Source organism: Haemorhous mexicanus, chromosome 5 (assembly GCF_027477595.1).
Source record: "Haemorhous mexicanus isolate bHaeMex1 chromosome 5, bHaeMex1.pri, whole genome shotgun sequence".
NCBI classification, from domain to species: domain Eukaryota; kingdom Metazoa; phylum Chordata; class Aves; order Passeriformes; family Fringillidae; genus Haemorhous; species Haemorhous mexicanus.
Window position 1 is genome coordinate 37,958,893 of NC_082345.1, and position 25,473 is coordinate 37,984,365.

The 25,473-nt window shown below is 38.4% G+C and overlaps 1 protein-coding gene across 7 annotated transcripts in view; it reads right to left on the reverse strand.

Moving 5' to 3' along the window:
- Positions 1-5,308: 5,308 nt before the first annotated feature.
- NAV3 (neuron navigator 3) overlaps positions 5,309-25,473 on the reverse strand; it is a 249,998-nt gene continuing 229,833 nt past the window's right edge. For 6 of the 7 annotated variants that reach the window (XM_059846871.1, XM_059846869.1, XM_059846870.1 and 3 more), the window contains 12 exons: positions 25,066-25,219; positions 22,250-22,424; positions 18,445-18,542; positions 17,726-17,821; positions 17,305-17,473; positions 16,329-16,564; positions 14,223-14,377; positions 13,256-13,327; positions 12,644-12,840; positions 11,901-12,019; positions 9,154-9,357; positions 5,309-6,994 (listed from right to left, as the gene is read on the reverse strand). In XM_059846871.1, coding sequence (XP_059702854.1) covers positions 6,875-6,994; positions 9,154-9,357; positions 11,901-12,019; positions 12,644-12,840; positions 13,256-13,327; positions 14,223-14,377; positions 16,329-16,564; positions 17,305-17,473; positions 17,726-17,821; positions 18,445-18,542; positions 22,250-22,424; positions 25,066-25,219 — 1,795 coding nt within the window. In that variant the 3' untranslated portion in view covers positions 5,309-6,874. The remainder of the gene's footprint in view (positions 6,995-9,153; positions 9,358-11,900; positions 12,020-12,643; positions 12,841-13,255; positions 13,328-14,222; positions 14,378-16,328; positions 16,565-17,304; positions 17,474-17,725; positions 17,822-18,444; positions 18,543-22,249; positions 22,425-25,065; positions 25,220-25,473) is intronic. The other variant, XM_059846868.1, reaches the window with a different exon arrangement.

Consider the following 25,473-nt stretch of genomic DNA (forward strand, 5'->3'; position numbering starts at 1 on the left):
AAGAAGCTTCGTGCTCTGGATCCTGAACAAAACTTCACCAGAGCTGCAGATCTCTCATTTCAGTTCTGAATTATCTGCCTGGGGAGCTGGCAGGAAACAAGGAAAAAAATATTTGTCCTCCTATATCTGCTAGTGGTACATCCAGAGTCTATTTACTCTGACATTCTTTGTCTTCAAAGGACAGCCTTGTTAGATGGAAACCTCCTGACCAGCTGTGGTCTAATGTTCAGCAGGCCTGCTAAGAAAACTGAGGGGAGAGAATTCATAGACATAAATAGGCAAATGAACCAGAACTTTTTTTTTCTCTTTATCCTGCTCCCACAGAGGAAGGACAAGAACAGGATGCAGCATAACTGAGCAAATATGGAGGGTTATATGGATATAGGTGAAATTCCTCTGAATCATAGTATGTCCCCCAGAATTAGGCAGAGAATTTCAATATAACAGCCCTTAAAGCCTGGATATTTGTTCTAAAGTTCACACTGAATTTCAGTCTTTTATTTTACATTTTGAGTACTGCTTGGTTCAGACCTCACCCTTGCCAATATCTTTGACGCCTGGTAAGAAAATGTTTTGATTAGTTAAAAAAATTACCTGCCTTACCAAGGACTGGTAACAGCTGAATGACAGTGATATCCTTTTCCATATGAACCACTTCTTCCAGCATGCCCTGTAACATTATGCTATAGCTTGTCTGTCTTTCTCTAGGTGGAGCAGCCTCTCTGTTGTCTTGTAGCTAAAAATAGGCAGTTAAGCTTTATTGCCAGCAGCTGCTCCACTCCAGAAAAAGAGGAGGCCTCCCCCCATTCTGATTGCCATCATGGTCTGCAGGTTTTATTCAACACTACAACTGGCAAACTACTGAATACTGTGCCTAAGGATGCAATTGCATTATAATTCTTGATTGCAATACTCTGTACAGTTTCTACAATGTTCAGCTGGATCTTGAAGCAGTTGGCTGACCATCTTATTCTCTGAAGATGATGGTTTATGGAGGAATGAATTGCAAGCACTGAGGTTGAAATTAGGGAAGCACTTCACATGCCTAACCCTATATTTAGGACAGAAATTAAAGAACATGACTTACTCAGAATACATGGCAAGACTAAACATGTTATTTAACCCCAGAGACCCTTAAGCTAGAAATGAAATTTACTGTGTGTGGATGTAGTTTGTTAAACAGGCTGGTAGATTGATACAAGATAATAACCAGCTCTCAAACAAGCAGTAAAATTTTATACTTGGAAACAAAATTTGTTTTTACAAGAAAACTACTTATAAAGTATTTGAGACACATTGAATGTACAAAAGGAGTAACACAAAGACATTAAGTAGTAATGAGTAATTACTAATGAGACAAAAAGGTTTTCTTATATAGCTTTTATGTTTCTTATTTCCTCTAGATGAAAAATACATTTACATTGTAATGTTAGTTAAGATGAAAATTCTGCCTCCAGTGAGACTTTGCACAGCCACAATCAAGAGTCAGTACCAGTAGTTCAAAGCAGTGCCACTAGCTTGACCCGGAAAAGCAGGGACAGAGAATGCCAAAGATCATGGCAGTTACATGAGGAGTGTGGTAATGATGGAGCTAAATTATTCATTCTGCCAACAAACCGTGTCTGGTAGCTCAGGAACTGCTGTACAGAAGCCATATGTCTCTCTGGCGTGTGGCCTGCATGAGTGGAACAGCTTACCTGCATGGAAGAATCTGTTTTCAGACTGTGTGTGTCTTTTCACTGCACTTGCAGAGTTCAGCACAACGTTTTTAAGGGGGTTGAATAATCAGTGCTAAAATACAGTTCACTAATTTAAATGACTTTTTCATTCACTAAGTCCTTGGGCTTTCATTGTACAGGTAACACGTATTTTTTCTGCTTCTTTGCTCTGTCAGATCCATCCACATCTGGCAGGATAAAATTATTAGTGCTGGTCACCACAAAAATGCTTTATTTTGTTACCGGGTGTCTTTTCTTCCAGGTTTGGCATTTAATTGTCAAAATCCATATAATTTTCCTAAATTGTATAATTTAATCTTACAAAAACAAGTAAATGCACTAACAAAGGTGAAACATTGTTTCATTTATGAAATTTTTTACTTAAGACATGATTATTCAGTGTGCTCTCTCATTGCTATTTATCAGCATTTGTTTAAGGTTGCAATTGAACAAAAAATAGTAAATGCAGTTTAAAGGCAAGGTCACATGGCCTTGGCATTAGTTAATTTATCTTTCATGACAGTTTCTATTTTCTGCTACTAGTATTATTACCAGAATTACATTTCTTCCATGACAGTGCATCTGGAGCTCTTCCATTGCCAAACTTAGTGGTAGCATTTAATTTGTGTGACATTATTCAGTTATCAAGAAAAAGCACATGCTGAGAAACACTGTAGTTAGTTAATGATAGCATAAAAAATGAGTTCTTGTAAGCAAGAGCAATGTCTCAAGTACTTTGCTAAAAACACTTCCTTCTGGGGCTGCACTATCCCATTCCTGTCATGGGAACCTGGGCATTCACCAAGCATGTCACCAGACGAAGGTTAGTATGTAGATATGCTGAGACAGGAGACGCAAAATGAATTTAAAAATTAAATGTCATACCTTTTCCCTTAAGTAATGGCAGCTGGACAACGTGCAAAGACTTCAGCACTGAATTATAGGAAAGGCACACTGAGATCACCCTATTCTAGTCCTTTTTCTGTGGAAGATAATCTCTACATATGTAATTTTCAACAGAAAGGAATCTAAGCCATCCTCGGAGACCTACACTGATGGAGGAGCCATGTAATTCATCATGTATTTCCAGTAATATTATATACCTGTGACTTTGTATGCTTATATCCATATTAACTGAAATACAAATATACCCATGGCAAGAGTAGCTGTAAACAACGTAGCTGTAAACAGGAAAACTTCATGGGAGGTCCTACCAGGATTGAACAGGGCTCTGCTCTTGACAAAACATGACTTATTACCTTTATGTACAAACTGAAAGACATAGTAAAATGACAATGCAGGTTTTGGAAATTATGGAAGCTGCTGAAGTTGTAAATTAGACAGATGATAACTGTAGAGAATCAATAATTTAGTAGGGTGGGCTGATTTTAGTATCCTGTTTTAATACAGATAAATTTGCACTCACATATCTGAGAAAGAAAGAGCATAGTTTATATAGACAGGATTGGACTAAGTATTTCAAAATGATAGAACATGAAAAGAAGTCAGGGTCTTGGTAGATAATTAACTGAACATGAGTTTGCAGTGGGATGATGCAATTAGAGAGTGAATGTCAGCCCTGAAGCCTAAGCAGGGAAAATATGAAGTGGGAGTGGGAAGGTGATATTAGCTCTGTTTATAGCAAATGTAAAACCATGACAGGAATGCTATGTGCAATTCTTATATCCACATTTCAGAGTGGACTATCTGATAAACCACATAGTCATAAAGTCCTGCAATAAACATGCTGAGGCCTGAAAACCATGGCTTATTGTGAAAAGCTAGGAATGAGCAAGCTGCCTGACTTATGGAAAAGACAAGCAAAGAAGACTGTCGTAAAAGATGGATTTGATTGTGACTTGCTTTTTAGTATGAGAAGAAAGGGCATAACAAAGGACAGTATGCGATATTATTCTCTTGAAAAAGTGATATGTAAGATTTAACTGCAAATAAAGCCCTTCAAAAATCCAAACCTCCCAGTGAATAATTATGCACATCTTTAATGAGGTGATGAATCTTCTACTCTGTACGGATATGTCTAAAGGTCTTTCCTGGGATATTGTAGTTCCAGGAGAAATTACAGACCAGCTGCTGAGACTTACAGCTGAGGTGCTGCAACTTGTAGGAGCATAATGATCTCTTCCAGCCTCGAAGTCTATGGTTAGGTAACTAAGACAATTATACTTTCTTTGCTTGAATTCTATCAAATAATATTGATGTATACCTGCTGAGGAGTAGTTCTAAGTTCTTTGAGTTTCAGAATAAGGCATTATACTTCACTGGTTTTGGACAGATTTTTTTGTCACTAAAATAAATAGGCTTGTATTTTAAAATAATCCTGAGAATGGAGATTAAGAAGTTGTTTCTGAGTGGCATAACTTGTTCCCTCTAAGGAAACAGCCTTTCAAAAATCCAGAATCGCTGAAACTGGAAACAGTACTTAATTTTGTTTCTACAGACATCAGTTGTGCTTAATACAGAAAAATCACATCCTTCAGTATGTCAGTTTGTTTTCACATTCATATATTTGAAATAATATCTGTTAAGTAGTCCTGACTGCAAAAACATCAGACCGTGTTTTCAATAAATAATTCCACTTTAATGGCAAAGTAATAATTTAGACAGATACAGTGTGCACACCTGCAAAAAAAAAATATACGCAAGCTGGTTTACAAGCTAGAGGAACAATAAACCAATAGAAAATACATCATCCAGTTAAGTCCGATGACACCAAATACTTATTATTAGGGTTTTACAAAGACTACAAAAATTTTCAGATGATTTATTTCACTGTTTCTGTCTATTTACAAGATATGTTACATCAAAAATGTACAAAATATAAAATGTGTACAGACAAATGTTTCACAAACAATTTCTGAGTTGTAAACTAGGTGGACTCACTGAGATGTATTGCAGGAAGTTTTGTATATGTAATATTGTGTGTTTGTGAGCTAAATATGGCAGGAAAAGATTTGCAGGTTTGCTCAGAGCACAGGTACAAGAAAGAGCAGCTTTGCTTTAGTTCTTTGAGTCAGTCAAGGTGTATGAACTGACATTTTGCATCAGAAACGGATCCAGGTTTGGGGGGGCACGATGTTGGTCAGACTGAATCCTACGTGCATAAATTCAGAGTTTTATTAGGGCAATAGCACCGTGTAGGAACCTCTAGATTCAGCGATGCAGCTCAGTGCCATTTGGAAACTGCATTGATTTCTTTAAGTTACAGCAGGTGGCCACGGGGTGGCCACGAGGAGTGAATAGCACCAGATACACATGCCGAAGGTAACATCCATGGAGGTGTACAGTACGTGACTACACAATGCCAGAGCCCCTAGGTACCTTCCTGTTCACGTGCACCTATTTTAACCATGGCTCTGGTGGTAAAAGAGTGTTTCCAGTTACTCTGAGCAGTCCGGATGCAGTCTGGCTGTAGCCTGCCGTGACATATGAACTTCAAACATTTCCAGACTTTTCCCCCCAAAATGTATTGGTTTCATACAGATATTGAAACGTGCTAACTGCGGCATTGATAGCTCCTGCATAGTCGTAACAACTGTAAGTACAGGACAAACACACCAGGTAATAACAGCTTTTAGGTTTTGCATTCTGTATTTGTTTGCAACATACAGGAAATCTCAGCAAGTGAAACATCTCTTAACACCAACAGAATAAAATACAATATTTTGTTTGTTTGCTTTTGATTTGATTTGTGCAAGGCTTTTTTTTCTCTTTTTTTTTTTTTTTCTTTTTCTCTATATTTACAATACCCACCCAGTAGACTGTGCAAAACCAACCCACTTTTACAGTATAAACTCTTCCTCTTCCACAGTGGACATCACTGCTTCAGTGTTCTTTTATGCTGAATTCTTCATGTACAACTATAGCAATCAAAACAACATGCTGAAACTAGAAAAAGGAAAAAAAAAAAACAAAAACAAACCCATATATTTGTGCTCATGCTGCATCAAGTGCATCCAGCTCTGCTGGATAAATACTCAAAACATCTATCCTCCCAAAAATTCCATTCCATGGGACCAAATGGATTTGAGCCGATTTTGTCAGCATTTAAGTGGCAGTGAAAGTGGGTTTGGGTTCCTTGTGTACTTCTGAGGGTAGGCAGAGAAATCTATTCACAAGATAAAAATATTATATAGCAACTGTTCTTTCTCGTATCCATTACTTTAAAAAATCATGATATACAGATATGAGGCTACTATGTTAACTGATGTTTTCTCGTTAGTAAATGAAGAAAAAAACAGTGTAAATTACCAATGGTTTAGGAATTAAACCAACTGTAAAACTGTTCTAGAAATCTGTTTTAAGGCAGTGAGACAGCACCATAAGAAATGTTCCTTCTTTCACTGAAAAGGCTCAAACAAATGAAGCCCTAAAAAGCCTTTAATCAGTGTTGGTTAGTAATTGGTAGAAAACTGTTGTTAAGGAGTGGGCAGGCGGTTAAAAAAGACCCTTGTGGTAAAAATAACTTTATAAAATCTGTGACTTGTGTACTAAAAACTTTATGGAGCGCATCACCGTGACCATGGCAGTTAGAATTAAATTGGCACTTATCCAGCATATCACAGTCATGTTTTCTGGTGATTGCACAATACTGTTTGTGCTTTCTGAGTTACTATCATCTTTTACTCATTTTGGAATGGGCAGCAGTGTATAACACAAACACCACTGCCGTCCTGTGACCAGCACCATGTGGCACAACAGAGGTTAGAAGATAATCAGAAGGCTGCATTGTTCATGCAGCACCTCAGGATAAACTAAAGGAAAAAAAAATCCAAAGAAGTTTCGCTGTAAACTCGTACAGAGAAACACAGAGAGACAGAGAGAGAGAAAGAGGAGAAGGGAAAAAAAATATTCCAGTTTGGCTAACATGTGTGCAATCTGCTCAGATGCCCTTGGTCTAGGGCACTTTCCAGTTGACAAATGGAGTCTCATTCGGCTCCATAGGTATTGAAATGCCTTGAAATTAAACTAATTCAAGCTTTCCACTTCAATTTTTCTTCCTGACTTTGCAGAGTTAGGTCTCCTGCCTCCCTCCAACACACCGTTCTTACTGAGAGACCTCGGTGTGCTGCTTTAATACTGGCAGTGGTCTAGTGGAAACAGATTTTACCATCATCCCACAGCAAGATTTGTCCCTTTCAGAGAGTTGATTCAAGGGATGAATCCAAAATGTCGTCATGGTGGCTGGTGCTATCACTGTCACAGCTCTGTGCGCTCGAATAGTTGGCTGCCTCTTGAAGCCTCATTAGCATATTCATCTGAAAGAAGAAAGCAATGTTTACATAATCTCATCTCATTTAAAACTGCAGCGACCGTGTTAAAATTTAATTAAGCTCCCCTGCTGTATGAGGTGTGCTTGTACCTAGAGGAGGGACCATACAAAAGGATTTCAGAAAGGGCGGGGTGCTAGCAGCTCCTACTGGCACTCTTTTCATTGCCTTCTGGTTTTTAAATAGAAGTTTAAAGGTCCAAAGAGGGATACAAATGGAGCTGCCTGATAACTCTCTTTAATTCAGGGGTGAGGCCAGCTGCAGCTGCAACACCGGCAGAGGAAGGAAGCCATATCTCAGCTGGACATCTGGGCCCATATTTGGAGACAGTCAAGCTTTCAGATAATTTTTGGATGGTGTATATGCATTGCACTGGAAAAGCAACTGAAAACATAATCACAGTAACATACCCCCTCTACAAGAGAAGGACGGGGAGGGAATGAGAGAGGGGTGGACTGATGCCAGCTGCTTCTTAAATGAGTCCCATCTGCTCTTGGGGAGCTGCCCTCAGGAGCGAAACAGCAAAAGATCCTCCTACCCAGGAGAACTGAGCCCACCATAATTTAGGGATTACTGGTACCTGAAAACCATCTGAAAATAATCAAATAGCAGCATAAAGATCCAGAAAATTACTTGGATGCTTGATGCCTGACTATATAATGGTCAGGATTTTATTTATAAAGCATCCACTTCTGCCAGCATGCTAAGGACTGCAAGCAATGTCGACAGTACTTCAGTGTTTTTCAAGAACTAATACACTGTCGTTACAAAAAGCAGGCAAAGAAAAACCAAAGCCAAAGATCTATTCCTAGCAGTTTGTGTTTTAAGTCCCTATTTCCAGTTTGTTCAGAAATCCTTACATCTCTATGCTTTCAACTTGTAGGGTGAAGTTTCTCTAGGCACTGAACAGTGTTCAACATTTTTGCATAGTTTTGCTGCAGCTTTAACACATAGCCATGCTTGTGAACACAGGATACCTGCAATGGGTGTTCAATATATCCTGCATGAGATGTGCTCTGTTTCCACAAGAGCAGGGTCTGTCCACCCATGAGCTCCACTGGAGGTGGGGGCAAACCCTCCAGTCACAACTTTCAAGCTTCTGATATTTACTCAGACACAGATGCTGACCACAGTGTGCAGGGAGCAGGGCTGAGTGGAAACTGAACTCAGGCTGCTCACAGCCTGAGTCTTCACCATAATGGAGATTATGCTGTGCTGGAAGCCTGTCCAACACACTCACAGGAAGCTCAAATCACAGTGCCAAAATATCACCTGGAAGCTTGTGGAATGGAGGAGAAATTCAAATAAGATGATTTTCTACACTTCTTCAGGACACTGTTTTTGAACATGAAACACTGAGGCTGAGGAACCATTTTCTTAACACAGTTAAGTGCATTTTTCTCTGAGAAATTCCCTTTTCCAAGGGCTGCCTATTCTAGAAATATAGGTCTCTAAAATGGTATTTTGAATTGTGATAAAGGCAGTCCACAGAGAAAGCACTACACAAGAATAGCAGTTCATCATATGCATTTTAATAGCCCATTATCAGAGGAGGCAATGGTAAACCTGAATGTCTGGGATCACATTTAAATAAAACAATACATGGCATTGAGGGAAATCAACTTCTTATCATTTAATGCCACCACACTTGCATTCCTTCTGCATTAAGACTATTACACAATCATTAGTTAACTTGAAATATTATGAGAAATGGGAGTATGGATAATTTCTATTTTCACTAAATTCTCAAAAATAGGTAAGTTAGATAATGTGAATATTGCAGTCCTTCATTTGTATAATGTAGATGCAAAACTGCCTGATGAAGAAAGATGTTTTCATGATAAAACTGATTAATAAGCTGCTGAAGAGTGGCTTCCAAACAATATAATGAAGAAGACCTGATACATGGTACCAAATACATCTGGGCAGATGGGAAATACAAACAATGTAAGGCCATATTAATGTGTTGGTGATTCATGCCCTCCTGCTTCTTTTCATTTTCAACATTTTCATAAATTACAGGAGGATTCATTTCAAAAGCCTATTCTGGAATAGATACACAGTACTTTTTTACTGCACATTGTACAGTTTAACATCTGAGAGTAAAGTGCATACTGAAAACCTTTTCCTAAAAGTTTGAACCTTACCAAGGGATCCCCCTCTGTATCAGTCTGCGGAACGTGCTTAGAGGTTGTTCCTTCTTTTGCTGATGCATAACCTTCATAACCAACATCTTCAGGCCTTAACTGCAGTAGTGATGGCCACTCATGCTGTAGAGTTGCAGAGCTCCATGGATAGGTGTCAGCTACCCACTTGGAGGGATCCTCCCAGGGTGCCCTCTTACCGTACATCTACATTATGGATATAACACAGGTAAGTATTTTACAGACTTTCCAGTACCAGTTGTAACAGCAGAAAAAAAAAAGTCATCACAAACATCAAAACCATTTTAGAAAGCGATTTGCTTTCAGATATTCTCAGTACTCAGGTAAAATACGACCTTAAGGAGATCAGATCTTCTCCACTAATGATCCTTCAATACACAGAGTGGCTGCAAGTTGGGAAATGCTCCATAACTAGTGATACTTGTAGACAACAGCAAGTGCTTGATACAATGTGAAATGAGACCTCCAAGTATTTTGCTTAAGGCATATCAGGGAAATTAACACAGACCTATCAAAAGCATTCAAGTTAATTGGATTTTGTTTGAAGTGAATTAGAAGTACAGATTGTTCACTTCTCCTAGAAAAATGAGATGCTGAAGCAGACATCTGTCCACATCCTAAATGTGATAACTTTCAGAAGGTTAAGAGAAGAACTTCACAAGGGATATATTTTTCCTCACTATGAAACACAAAACACTTATGACTCTGGAGGGAGAACAGAGGAAGAATGAGAATATTGTAATTTTAGGAGATCTGGTAGCATCCTCACTAAAATTCACCCCTCTCTGTATTGCTGCTCACAAGCAGCATGTTAACTGAGAGCCCCTTGGTAGCTGCTTTAAAGATTTCCTTTAGCTGTGGCAATGATACACTGGGATGGGGAGCCAAACACCAGGGCTTTTTGTAATTTCTCCTGCCTCAAACAGTTTCCCACAATCCAAGGAATACCATGCTACTGGCAGGGCATGCACTCATGGAGGATATAGGTGGGCTGCACTCCTAGAGGGAGTATAGCAGGGGAGGACTTCAGTGATAAAGGCAGAAGGATGGGTTGTGCTTATCACTGCAACACCTGCTGCAAGGCACTTGCTGAATGCAGAGCTTCAGGTTAGGGAGCCAAGTTCTTGTATTAGCCATAGAGATACTCAGACTTTTTCTGCCCTGCACTGAGGCTAGGCTGCTACAAAAGGGATTTGCCTAAATAAGCCAAGAGAAATGTTTCTCAGAGGTAGCAGGCTAACTCCAGGCTGTAGAACTTCCCTTCATCTGAGATTAACAGTAGCTAAATCTTCTCTGGAATCTAGAGCAAGGCTTGGAAGTCCTATGTCTGACAAGTGAGTTTGCAAAGTACCTGACCAGAAAGGCAGTTTTATCCATCTTCAGTACAAGGAACACTTAATTATATGATATAAACATTTCTGTTTATTATTAACAACTTTATTCTATGGAAGCCATCCAAAGCAGCTAAAAATTGGTACAGCTCATGAAACAAACATATTTTCTTTTATATGCTGCCATCTTCTGCTGCATAACTGAAGTTTTCATTTAAGCAGTTACCCTGTATGCTTGGGAAAATATGAGCATGAAGAATATCCCTGCATTTTTATAGCTGGTCTAAACAAGTGTTAATCTCACTGTGGCTGTTCTATCAAATGTTTGGCAGTGTTCTGCACAAGGCATAAGCACTGTAATTCCCAGAGAGTTAAGCAGTTTTAGGAAAGCTGATGAGACATTCAACAGGCAAGATTCTAAACCTCCACTGCATCAGTATGTCACTGTGTCAATACAGGTGATAAAGAAACTGCAGCTGCTTACACAGTTCTTTGCCTAGCCCATAGCAATCCCCCCTGCACTATGCAGTAATATCTCACTATGCAGTAATATCTTTTGGTGTCATGAGTGGAAAAAAATGCCTTTCCACAAAGCATGTTTTTAGAGGATATAGAATTGCCGTGCATAAAAAACAAACAAACAAACAAACAAACAAACAAAAAAATTTAGGTTTCCTCCAAAGATGTGAAATTATCCAAAATCCTAACCTCTTCTGGTATAACCTGGAGAGTTTTCCTCCTGATGAAGACCTCATTGCAACCTTCCAGGGGGCTTATAAAAATGAGGGGGAACAACATTTTAATGCAGGCAGACAGTGTTAGGGAGAATTGTTTTAAAATAAGAATGAAGAGAATCAGATAAGATGTTATGAAGAAATTCTTTACAGTAAGGGTGGTGAGGCACTGGAAAAATCTGCCCAGAAAAGTTGTGGATGCCGAATCCCTGGAAGTGTTCACGGCCAGAAATTATATATCTCTTAGGTGCCTACACGTGTATGTAGGTGGTAGGAGCTATTTTCTGACACCAGTGTAAAACTCATTAACTGTTCCATTCAGGGGTAGGCTGAGATTGCCTTGACTCAGGGAGACAATCTGAGCTGTATTTAACCATGCTGGGAACTCTTTAAACAATGGAAAAAACCCACCTTCCTCCAGTCATAGAGAAGAAAGCCTCTCCATAAAATACAAGATATGTCAGTGCTGGAGCAGACAAAGCTAAATTACACACCAGAGCAAGAGCAAGCCAAAAGGAATTTGAATCTGCCTCCTATAACCCATCCAAAGATTTTCCTCTTGCATATGCAACAGCATTTTTACCAGGACGCACTGTTTGTTTAAAAACAGCTTGGAGAAAGCGTTTCAGCAATATAAAAATTTTCTAGGAAACAAATGACATACCTGGAGTCCTTCTCTCACAGCTTCCAGAAGATATGGAACCAGGGAATAGTTCCAAAGGTCTGTGAACCACACTCTGGAGCCATCAACATCCATAGGGCAGGGGAGGAAGAGGCGGGGACCTGAGAGGTCAAGTTGTGTATTATAAAGGTATAACTAGGAAAGACACTTAAAATAATCTTCTCAAATTAAAAGAGCAGTACCAGAACAAGCTCAAGTCCAGAGAATACTAAAACAGGACCACATTAAAGGAGCTAACAGTCTCCTGTTATTAAAAATGAATTGGTGTCACTTAGTCCAATTTTAGGGCCTGATGAACACTTACAAGTTTTATGGCAAAGCTATGTAAAAGCTGGCATCTTTGCTAACATAGTTATTCCATTAAAAGACCTAAAGTCCAAGGGTTTTTATTGCTGTAATTACACTGCAGTGTGAAAGCAGGAGAAAATAATTAAGCTTAGGAAAGTTACTATGGGGGTATGTTTTTTTTAAATTTAGTTTTAAAAATAGTGATATTTTACTTCAAAGTATTTAGCAACAAAGAACTACCAGGAAATTATATATAATCTCTCAATAAACTTTCAATTTCATTTTAAATCTTGCTGACAACTAGACAAATTCCCCACAGCTATGTTGTACTTTCCACTGAGACACAGAAACTTAAAATAATTATAATATAATCTTCACAAACCCCTGAAATGCTCAGCCTGCATCCTTATTTCAAACCATTCCAGCAGTGGACTCACCAATGGTTACATCTGAAGAGCTGTGTGTTTCTAGGAAGCTGTTGAGATGATGCCATGTTTTGGGGATCCAGTCAATAATTTTCATAAGTTCATTATTGCGTATGCTCTTTTCTATTTCTGTTTCAATCAGTTTCCTTCTCAGATATCTTCCTAAGAAACCTTTAACAGGCTCTGTGTGATTAGCACACAGCACCCACCTGGGTAGAAGAGATAAATGTCAAGCTGTAATGAATAGCAAATACATTATTTCCTCTTCAACATACAGATAAGTAATGTCATAGTGTCATTATTCAGCAAGTATAGCACTGCTCCAAGGAACCTCATTTCTGCTCACTGTTTCAATACAGCCATTCCAGGTTCCAGCAGGAATTCAAGACACTGCTGAAAACAAAAGTAATGCAGGAATGCAATCATCTTCAGCAACTTGTAAGAGGTGCCAGACAGTGTCTTATTTCTTCTACCACTCCCCAACACCATTCAGAGACCCATCAATAGAAGAGAGAAACTGAAATGCTTTACTGTGATGAGACACAAGATCAATATTTGTCAAAGAACTGGGCTCAGAAGCAGGGAGCTGAGCAAACATGGCCACAGTAAATACAGTGAATGTACCTGAAATTGTGATGCATCTCCAGATTTGGTGAAGAAGAAACTCCTTGGTTCATGGTTCCAATAATATAGGGACTGAAAATATAAAAGCAGTAGGATTTTTTGAGGGAGAATTCATTCAAATATTCAGAGTATATTCAGTCTTTTTATCTGTACTAGGCCAATTTCAAAAGAGTCTAGGTTACTATAGCCATACATTTAAAACATTTCTGAGGTACCCTTTTTAAAATGTTTATTCTTGTATGATTTCCCTCTTGAACATATGAGTTTACTAGTGCCCATCTGTAATGAATAAATAAATAAATAAACAAATCCTCTCTTAATGCAATTCATAATTTGGCAGTATGCTTAGCTTTTTAATTTCAAAAGCCAGCGAATCTCATGGGTAAGACATTGCATGCAATGATTTTATGAAGGGAAGTCCCTTTAACATCACTTCTACAGCAGAAATAACCAATGTTTTAGGCAGTAAAAGTTCTAGAAAACATTATTTTTACTCTTGCTTGAGAATAAAGGACAGTCAGCCAACTTTATACTTCTGCACTGCTGCAGGAAAACTCTGGGAAGGGCAAATCTGCTACACTCAAAGCTGCTCCTGTATGGCATGGTTTATCCCAAATTCCCCTATAACAATGTGTAAGCTGTTCTTATGGTACTAATGAGCTTGTGTGATCTGACAGGGTGCAAAGGATAACACTATAATAGAGTCAAGTGTTTAAGCACATTCTTAAGTCTTGTGGTGCATTCACATCTCACTGAGAAGCATGGAAGTAATGTAAATGAAGTGAAGGAGACAGCTACCTTCTCGGCTGAAAGGGGTTAAAATTATTGAAGCACTTAACAGCCTTGCAAATGACTTATGGGAGCCTAAGTTTTCACTGGGACATTTTATTTTGCAAAATAACAAGCAGCTTTTACTGTTTTAATTGTAAAAATCTGTGTGCAAGGAGAGAGAAAAGGTGCTACCTACCATTTATTATATTTACAGTTGAGGAAACCATTGAAGATGTCACTTAGTGAACTGATGTGGTGGAGGTTATCAAGAATTATGACGACAGGGAGGTCAGCACCATTGTTGTCAGCACTGCACTGCTCAGCTAAATTTGCCAGATATTGCCGCAGATCCTTCAGCAGAATTAATAAAAAAAAAAACCAAAACCAAAATCACAAAGCCCCGAGCCCAGAAGAGATTAATCAATTAGACCATAGATATATTTTCACTGGAAAAAAAAATCAGAAAGATAAAATGACTGCTAAAGAGTTTTCCTCCTGTGGATCACTCAGCTGGATGTGCACATGCAGGAAAACATCCTGCTTGCACAGGGCAACAATAAAGCCTCATGATAGGAAAAAACAAAGGTGCTGAACACAAGGCAAATGACAGAAGCATTCTGATTTGGGGGATACATTCCTTAGAAATTGCTGGAGGAAAATACATTGCAATGAAATATGCCATTTCCAGTGGGCTGAGCTGCTCATAATAATTTTTGAACCTTCGTTCTTATGAGTGCCACATTTATATATCAAAACCCCACCACACTGTCACACAATTTTGGTGTATGAACTACTCCTTTAGATTTCTCCTTTCAGCAGTCTCAGTGGAAATCTGCCTGCCTTCTTGGAGATGCTTTATCACACCTCATAATAAAATTTGGTGTGTAAATTCTTCTTTCCTGTCAGCTGTCTGGCTGCTGTTTAGTGCAGCAGTAAAAGACAGCTTTCTACAATCCAACTATTTCATATTCTTGTCAACAGTTGCTCTTGAGAATTTGGGCTGGTCAAGTTCTACAGCTGTATCTCCAGAGGTATCTAATTTTGTCAGGGTTGGAAATGCTTAGTATTATGGGCAGAGTTCCTACTGCCATTTTATTTTCTGGATTAGGCATAGCTGAATCTTTTCTTCTTTAATGGGAATATGCACCTTTTTTATTTCAAGAAAGATTTTTCTTTGCCTTTTTATGATCAGGTGTCTCTCAGGGAACATTATAGGTTTCTTCCATGGAATAGTACTATCTATGTTATTCAAACACCCTTGGTATTTGACAATGTTGCTTTTTCTTTTTTTAAAAAATTTTATTACAAACTCAAAATATTCTACATGAATTTTGATAGAAGTAAAGAAAAATGGGAAAAAAACCCCAACCAATCCAATCCCAAAAGCAACAGTGAAACACCAACAACAGTGAAACACACAGACCAAGCAATTTACTAGAAATCCAAAAGCTTGCACTTTTGTGGGACAATTTCCTTTAGAGATGTGTATGGTATAACAATAGAACACAAACACATTCTCTGCCAAAGTAAATGGCATCACAAATCCTCTGTACAAAGACAGTGAAAAGCAGTTATTTTTGCCAGAATGGTCCTTTTGCCCCTTTGGGATCTGTATGTTCTCCCTTCTTACGTTATCATTCATTATGTTCTCTGAAAATCAGAAAGCTCCGGACAAACCCTTTCATTTTTGTCCCCCCAGGAACCAAGTTAGGAGTACACTCAATTCAGGACAGCCAGGTGAGTAGCATTATCTGTGGCTAGCACAGTAGCCCTGCCAGAAACCTGATAATCTGAGCTATGTAAATCACTGGGAATGTGACATGATGTGTGAGGCAATTTCAGTACGGTCAGCTTCCTGACCGATGCACACCAGAAATCATGACAGTTGTATCTCCCCAGGGCTGATTAAGAAACAGCCCAAGACAGTAATTTCAAATCACCCCTTTGAAATATTTGATAACAAAGGCTGATGTTATCATCATAAAAAAAGATACACTACTATTACTATATAGCAAACCTTCTGATAAAGGAAAATACAGACACTTCAAAAATTTAATTTACAAAGGAGTTGGACTCTGCATCTATACTTAAAGTGGGTTTCTTCAAGAGGGAAAAAATTGAGACTTCCTTGACAGTGCCTCAATGGTTTGTTTAGAACAGAGATCTGGTCCCTGTATATCACTGGGATTGGAGACCAAATTCTTGAAGGAAGAAGTGCTAGGTGAACAGCGGAAGAGTACACCCATTAATGGAATGTGTTCTACAAACTGGGCAATAGATTCTGTTTTCAGCTGTAACTTACCTTACTTGACTTGTGATCTATGTTAAAAGTTGCAATTGCATCCTCAGTTTTTTTCCTGCCAGATTTAGTTATAACATATTCAGCCAGCCTGTTAGCTAAATAGGTCTTCCCTGTGCCACTGGGTCCCGACAGAATAATTCTGCGATGCTCCATCAGTAAATTAAAGTACCGTTGGGTAATTGGCTTAGGAATTAATGTGTCAAACACAAAACTGTCCAAACTGTTTTCTTCTACTCCTGGGGACAAAAGAAAAGAAAAGAAAAAGGGCCTGTCTTATCCTTGCTAAAGTAGTTATTTGCTCCAGCACCTGATGGCATCAGTGCTATGCCCAAAGCAAAGATACCTCTTAAATAAAATCTTCTAAATCAAATCCCTGTTAAGGACTTCTTTACTGTAGAAATACTGGTATCCTTCCACAAAAAGTTAAACAGCAGTGGTGAGTTGAGATGAATGGGAGAGATGCAATGAAAGTAAATGTGAAGAGAAGGCTAAGTGAGGCAAAGATATATGTTTCAGACATTACTGGCAATGATGACAAAAAAAAGGTCAAAGTGACAGCCACGAGGGCTACCAGTTGTCACATCAATGCATATAAAGTCCTCCTGAAGGTGCCCTCTACCCTCCAATAGCAAATCCCTAGAGCTTTTGAAATGTATAGAATTTTTCCTGTGGAACTGAATAAAGCATAAGTATTTCTCATTGTAATCTCTATTCTGGGGTTGGATTTTTGCCACTGTTTAGAAATCTGTATTTTGTTGTGATTTGGCAGTCAGGCAGGGGAGGACAGATATTCTTAGATTTCCCTCAAAAGACTGTGATAGATATTATGCAATGTCTTACAGGCAGTTTGTGATAAATGTGCCCTCAAACTAGAGACAATACTGAAAGGTCAGGTGTAAGAAAAATAAACATAAAAGGATAGGGAACTGCAGTGTAGAACTCTATGGTGTCTGCAGAAGTATTCTTCAGGTTTTACCTTTCAGGTTCACAGTGATGACGTTATTATCTCCAACCAGATATCCACAAGGCAGCAGTTCAGGCACTTCTAGGCTATGGGCTCTAGTTACATCCCCTATACAGTAGCTAGCAATGCAGTCAGAGCTTAAACCCAGGCTAGTAGTTGGATCCACTCGAAAAATATACTCCTGAAATTATATGAAAACATAAGGCATAAAAATATTTATTGAATGAGAACTATTTGGAAAACTGCCTACAGTGATAAAAAAAAGAACTGTGACCTTGAGAATAAAGCTTAATAGTAGTTGGTGTTAGCTATATATCAAAAAACCTCAAACCAAAAAAAAAAAACTTGGCAAGATAACTCAAAGAATACAGAAATTTTCTAAAGTGAAAAAGAAAATTGTAATAATACTTAAGCCAATTTTTCAGTGTCTTACCTTAAAGAGACGTCTGATTACACCATCTAAAACATCCCATTTTGTTTTTCCACTGACTCCAATTGATCCTATCAGGTATGCATGTGGCTTTTGATCCTGCAAAGAGAGATTTTTTTGAAAACTGAACTAAAAATGGTGCTAATTAGTTTTCTGTGAAGATTCATAGTTTTCCTAATGAAGAATAAGAACATTATTTAGAATGAGAGTTTACAACTTTGGTAATCTCTGTGCCAGAAATAGGTACAGATTACATTACTTTGATACATCTTTATAAAGAAGGGAATTTTGTTCTGCTCTTTGATTGCATCTGTGTTTTTAAAAAGATGACTAAAAGGTTGCACTGTATTTTTAATTTTTTATAACACAGAACATGAAAACATGACAATTTTTCTGCAAAAAATTCACAGTTGTACCCTAAGGAGACCAATGCATAGATCTAATTTACAATGACTTAAAAACAGAGACAGCAAGTCCCAGGATATCTACTACTAATTAAACTAAGAATTAGTAGTGTCTAAGCCACCACAAAGGCAGAGAGAATCCATATGGCATTAGCCTATGGAGTTTTCCATAACTGTATTGAGTATGGATGACAGAAGAGAGCTGCAATCTATGGGATATTTCCCTTCAGTTCCTGGCTAAAAATATTGAAAAAAATTTGACCTATTATATTCCAGCATTTGCTTAAGCCATAATGCTGCTCTAGGTAATGCACTTACCTTGGCCTGACTATAGCCTTTGTTTATGGTGACTAAAATTTTGACACTATGACCTTCTTTGTGCAGTGCTCCATCAGTGACATCATCCAGCAAAATATCTACATTAAAAGAAGGAAAATGATCAGTCTGAGAAATCACATAAATTATGTTCACATCATCGGTTCAATGTTTGTACAAAGGATTTTAAAGTTAAAAATTTGTTTAAAAAGAAAGGCTGCCATGATAACAACTTGGATTTGTTGCAATCTGTGCTTATTCCTAATTCACTATTTCTGTTGGAGGTGTAAAAAAAAGTTACAAGTTGTCAATTTTTGCAGGCATATTAGGAGTTTTAATCATGTAGAAACAGATAGAGAATCCACAAATAAATAAAATCTTGCATTATATAGTCTTGTCTTTGCTTTCCCTCTTGGAACCATCTCAAAATTACAGCATGTTCACAAAGTAATATTGTTTAAAAACTAAATCAAATTTATGTCTTTGGGCACTCATTTGTGCTCTTTAGAATGCTGTATGAAGAGAAAACAAGAAATCATTGCATTTATATATTTGCTGTTAAGTTAAATAGCATTTAATTTCACTTTCCAGATGATTCCTTTGCCTTCTGTACATATGGCATAGACAGAGTCCTTTTCACCCCCACTCAGGATTCCTCCAGAATATGTGACTATTTTCAGCCATTCCTCTAAGGAAAGGCTTCATTTTTCTTGGAGGTGAAAAGTAATTTTGATCTGGTCTACACCTCTGTTGCTACCACTTCATTAACTCCCAAAATGAGAAAGCAGATGTATTTCTGTTAAAGGCTGGGCCTACAGCTTTATTGCAAGTGATAAAACTGCTGCTTTCTTCTAGAAGTTCTCTCTGAGATTTTACTGTTACATTTAAACTAACTATAAAATTAGATGAGATTATGGATTTGCATTTTCTTCAAAGGCCAGCACAGGAATCCACTAACCTAAGCCCTGTTTGTTCTTAGTGGGAAAAACATTGACTTCATGACATAGTCTGCACAAGGTCAGATTTCATCCAAATTAAATGAGGTCCCAGTAAGATTCAGTCACTTGTTCAAAGGAAAACCAAACAAGGCTTATGAATATAATTTCAATTAATGTATTAAAAATAAGGTTTCATGTTAAAAGTTTGATAACTTACATCAAGATCTAGAATGTAGATTCTGCTGTTGCTTTGGGGTTTTTTTTTTTAACTTTTTAGTTTGTTGGTTTTTTTTTATTCATTGAACAAAGAATTTAATTTTTTTTTGGTGAGTTTTAATAAATCTATGCTTGCTTTATTCCAGGCAGACCGATTTTCTGTGTCACCACTGAATGTTTCACTTCACTTGTGTTTTGGCATATTAGACAAACCTTTGAGCAAACCTAAGAGCTTTGATAATGTCATAGCTTGTCAGAAGGCAAATTATGACATGATACCCCTGTGAAATTTTTCAATCTCTAAATGACCCTTATGTAGCCCTTCAAATTCATTCTTCCTTAAGTCTTTAGGAAAGAGGAACCACTCTGTAGTGAAAGAACAAATTCTGCTTTCTAAGAGCTCTCTCTATCACTGATACCAGGGGCTAGGAAGATGCCCAAGGGTCTCTAATTCCATGATGGTACTAATTGTTTTAATCACCCCCTGCCAGGTCTGCTCTGTAGGCATGCTATGGTTACTTCAGTTCAATTCTTGTCAGAGCTCTGGCACTCCGGGCCAGTCTTGTACTGGTCCTTGTTGGCTCCTTTCACTCCAGTGAGTGACTGAAGTAGGGGTGTCTCTGACCACCACATCCCTTCCCAGGCTGCCACTCACACTGATCTGGAGGGTATCATCATGCCTTAGGAAGTGACAGTGGATGGCTAGGTCACTTCCAGATGACCATGGTTGATTGGAGACATTGCTCCCAGAAAGTGCAATGGTATTTTTGTAATATGAAGAGCCAAACCACTCAATTGTCTCAGCTTAATCCTCATCATGATTAACTCCCCATATTTCAGGGCCTTTTGTTCACTAGTACTCCAGCTGTCTCAGAAGTCCCACAAGACATGGTGGGAAGCGTTCACCCTTCCAAGTTCTCTGGCATGATAACAAAACAATCATCACAATGATCAAAAATTCTAGATTCATAATCAAATTAAATTCTCCACTCCTCATTAGGCACTCTTATATCTTTAATTTTTTATAATGAAAAGTAATTTCTTTGCATGTGAGAAAAACATTTAGAACAATAACACAGAAAATTATATAAAGTTTACAAAATAATGGAATCATTTAGGCTGGAAACATCCTTAGGATCATCAAATCCAACCACTTCTCCCAGTCATCCTGCTCTCCTTCTTTCCTTCCCCTGTCTTCCTCTTCCCCTTCCTCTTTTTTTCTTCCAGCTTTAATTATTTCTATTATTTCGCTAAACATTTCATCCTAATTTTCTTTATTTTCATTCCTTTATCTTATCTTTTACCTTCCCTTTTCTTTCCCCCAGTCCTCTTCACCCATTGTATTCTCATCTAGTTCCCACTCCTTTTCTTCAGACCTTTCTTACCACATGCTTATTCCTGTATCTAGACAGAGTTAGTGCCAAGCAACAAAGTGCTGATGGCTGCTACTCATGAGAGACATTCTATAATCACCATACCGCAAAAAAAATTATTAATTTGTTTTGTTTTGTTTTTGTTTGTTTGTTTTAATATGTGTGGATCTGTGAGCAGTTAAATTTTTTCTCCCTGCTTTTGCAACAGCTTATTGCATGATGAGGCCTAGTTCAGGATCCTCCATGCTAAAAGTTAAACCCTTCAAAGAGTTGTAATGTAAATAAAAAAAATACCAATTTTCATACAAAATCTGATATTAACCAGAAAAAATGTTCCAATATCCGTGTAATCAATGACTGGCAAGATAATATGACTAACTGCCAATTCAAATTATAGTCAGTTTGGCATATTCCCAGCTGTACTCTTGCCTAGACTCTTTCCACAATTATTAGCCACACTTTTATTGCTTCCAGAGACTGCATTATAATTTCTGTGGCGTCTATGCTAATGAGTGCTGCTTTGCTCCTGCTTTACTCCTGGTTCTAATGTTAGAGACAGCACTTCTGTTTCTTGGCTACATTATCAAAACAAATGTAGAAGGCTTATTATCATAAACTCCATGGTATGGAAAATAATACAATGCTAATGTTCAGAATGTGGACCAAACTTCTGCTTGCTTTCCTTTATTCACAGAAGACAATGAGAGTGCCTAATTGATCAGGAGGGGTTTGGCTTCTGTGATAAATGGTGATTTGGTCCAACCTAGGCTAGCTCGCTGTGCCAAATTAAAAAAATATAAGGGATAAAGCTGAGAGCACCTTCTGCCTCAGCTGCAAATATGAAGTCAAGTTAAGGGAGCTAACTGAATGATCAAAGACCTGTAAACATAAAGAAGAAAGTATCACATACTATACTCATATTTATCCCATATGGGCAAGAGAATATATCAATACAGTTGTCACGTATATTTTAACAGATACTTCTTTTCAAAGAAATTGTAAACTGGATGGCCAAAGAGTATTGTAAACTACAAAGGCAGAGAGTGTCATAGCTAGGAACAAAGCAAACATAATGAACAGTCTGTTACTGCTGTTCAGGGGCTTCTGAAAGCTTCATTTCCACATTACCACCAGCATTCTCCCTCTTCTGTTACTGAATGTATGCTGAATGTATACCTGAAGTGTTTTAATTTCCAGTCATGCTTCTCCTGTGTGGCCCATTAAAAGGCTGAAAAATTCTTGCCAACTGCTGAGGCATGCACGTGCCCAAAGTATGTTTACCTGATGTAACAGCTTCTGTGATGTTTAAATTGTTCAGAGAAAGTCCTAGTGACTGCCTTGATGAAGAAGATGATGTGCTGCTTGACGACTCTGATGACGGCCGGGCAGGCTTTCCGGTATTTCCAGTCTCTGCCTTTAAGCGATCATTCTCCGCTTTCAGTATCTCAATCTCATTCTACAGACAATAGAAATCAGCATCAAAGCACAGGTGGTTATTCTTTTGGAAAACCAATGTTGGTGGCTAGTCTGGTGATGTTGTTCCCCTGACCCAGTTAACTGGTTTACCACTTTCACAACAGAGATATAATACAGTGAAAACTGGATTGCCTTTACTTCTTAAATGAAGGGAAAGCCCCCAATAACCTTAGTTTAGATTTTGCCTCAAGATAGATCCTAAACAACATAAGCTTCAAGCTTTTGTGCTTATTGTACAATTGACCATTTTTGATCATTCAGACACAGGATTGTTAACATAGCAGTGAGCAAACTCTCTCTGATGAACACAGATGAATCAGAACAACTGAAATTTTTTAGCTAAATCCTCTGTGCTGCCAAGTGATTACTGAATGTACAATAATAAAATGAAAACTTAGCCTGAGAACAGCCTGGTACCATCTAAATCTAGCTTCCAGTTGCTTCACAAAGTGCACTACAAAGCAACTGCTTATTCCTGCAGATGGTTCTGCACATCAAATTTATTTCTATTCACATCACCCTGCTAAAAGTCTCACTTTTTTAATGGAGGCTGAACAGCTGTATTATACAAGCAAAAACATAAGGGATAGACAGCATCATAAAAAACCCTGGCTACAGCTACAAAAAGATTAGATCACATACACACAGGTGAGAAGACAGTGAAAGGGAAGGGACAAACCAGCATAACGGTAACAGAAGGTAATAGATGGGTGTATCAGTTTCTGCCAGGGTTCAAATCAGGAGCCACTCTGCAATTTAAGCTGATTAATTACATAGCTCTTAGCAGTCTACAATTCACCTGAGCTTTAGGTTTTTAAGGTGCTTTGAATCTAAAAATATTCATGTATTACTTCCACCACTCCTATTTTTTCCCCTTACCACTCCTCATCACTCCTCTAAAATATCACAGTTTGGCAACTGCAAGGCGGCTGCCTGTTCTTTTGGGTGAACTTCAGAAATGGGGATTACCAGTAACAGCATCTCAACTAGTTGCCTCAGCCCAGATTTGAGGAAGTTTAGACTTTGGAGACAGTGCCCACAGCAGACTCCTTCCTCTGGGGAGTTTACCAGACTCAGGCACTTATCTCCCAGTATGAGAATGTCATCAGATGGCAAGCCTTCACATCCTTTCCTCCACCACTGCAATTAACTGCATTCTGTTCCTCACGGTTCCTTAAAACCTTTCAGTGCCTTGTGATCAATGCCTTACTTATGTCTGGACAAATGAAACCATATTTATGGACCAGTTCTTGATAAGTCTTCCCTCTAATTGAACTTCAGCCAAATATCCCACAGTAATGTTGGCATGTAGTGGAGTGAGCACCTGGGAGGATGGCAGGTACCATAGATGTTTAAAGATCTGGCTGAGACTGATACAGGCATTGTGTAAACAAAGAGGTCTAGAAAAGACATCAAGCACTCCATTTTTAGTTATGAAACTATAGGGGCTATAGACATCTAGACACAGGTGCCTAAAGGTGCACCTGACCTAAGTACCCAACGCAGAGCAATTCCACTGGCAAGGCACTGGGCTGGATTCAGCTGTGCAAATGTGGGTTTCTAGTGGCATGACAAATATGGTCTTCCATGGAAGAATGCTAAACTTTCATGTCCTGTGCAGATGCAAATATTTGAGGCTGGTTCAAATGGTAAGAAGTGCCTATGCTCAAGGAACTCCATTTCACCTTCTGTACCTATTTTGGGGTAATTTTAGGATAGCTCTTTAGCCCTCACTACTACAGGATTAAAACTCGATTGACTACAACAGAAGTTTATCATACAGCTCATTCCTAGACTTTTAAATGTAGCCAACTCTTTCTCAACCTAAATCCTCAGCCCATGGCCTTGATTCTGTTCCCCAAATACAGATTTACAGTGCCTTTAGGGATGACATAGGTATCTTAGCTGCCATTCCAGAAGGGCCTAGTTCCACTGAAAGATTTATGTCACAATGTGTGGATATTACAGTACTTTTGGGCACCCACCATGGTACTGGCAATTTGCATGTAAGCAACAGAATTGAGACCCATAAAACTCTGTGCTCCACTGAAGAACATTGCCATTCTTTTTGCATGAAAGGGAAAACCTTCTAATGAAAAAATGTGTTCACAAAGGAATTGGGGCAGTGTAACAAAACAATGTACGATGAAGTGTAACAAAATTGTATGATGCTGGATACAGTAATTAGTTCAATTTTACATTCTTTGCCTTGGCAAGCCATGATTGAATGAGGAATCTGAAATGATGAAAGAGTATGCGCATAACATCCTGGCCCCCTCTGTGGCTCAAGGATATAAAACGCTGTAGAAATCACTTTTTGATCTGCTTCTCTGTCATGTTGCTAACCCCAGTTATAGGCTTGAGATAATAAATATCCTTTGGGCAGGGATTATGTCTTCTTCCATATCTCCTAAACACATTTTAGCTATTAATGTACATGTAAGAATGTCTTAATTATAAGGTGAACACTTATCATACCCATCCTTCAGAAGTACTGTCAATCCAGCAATTTACTTTGTATTGACAGTTTTTTGGTGCCTGTAACAAAGTCCTGGGAAAGGAAACCCACCAGACATACCTTCGGTGTACATCTCTGTCATCACTTCAGCTACTGCACTGACCTGCATGCGGTTCATGGCTTCCCGGATCTGATCCAGATGGTGTGCAGAGCTGAGGGCTTCCAGACGAATATCTGTTAATTTGAGCTCTTTCTCCCTCAGTTCGCTTTTCAGCTGAAGAATAATTTCAGCCTCTGCCTCTGTGCACTCACAGATCCTAAAGAGGAGCAGGAAACAGGAGATTAAAGGAATGTTCTCTCCCCAAAGCAGTGTCATTATTAAATATCAAAGAACAGAAAAATGCTTGCTGCTGATGAAACCTATGAGTGAAGAAAGAAACTTATCAAAGAAACATGAAAATGATCAAACTGCAAATTAAAAAAGGGAAAAAAAGCCTCCTCCAAAAGAAGTGATCAGATTGCTTTATAGCTTTTTAGTTTAGCTCACTATGGTGAAAAACAAATTCTTAAC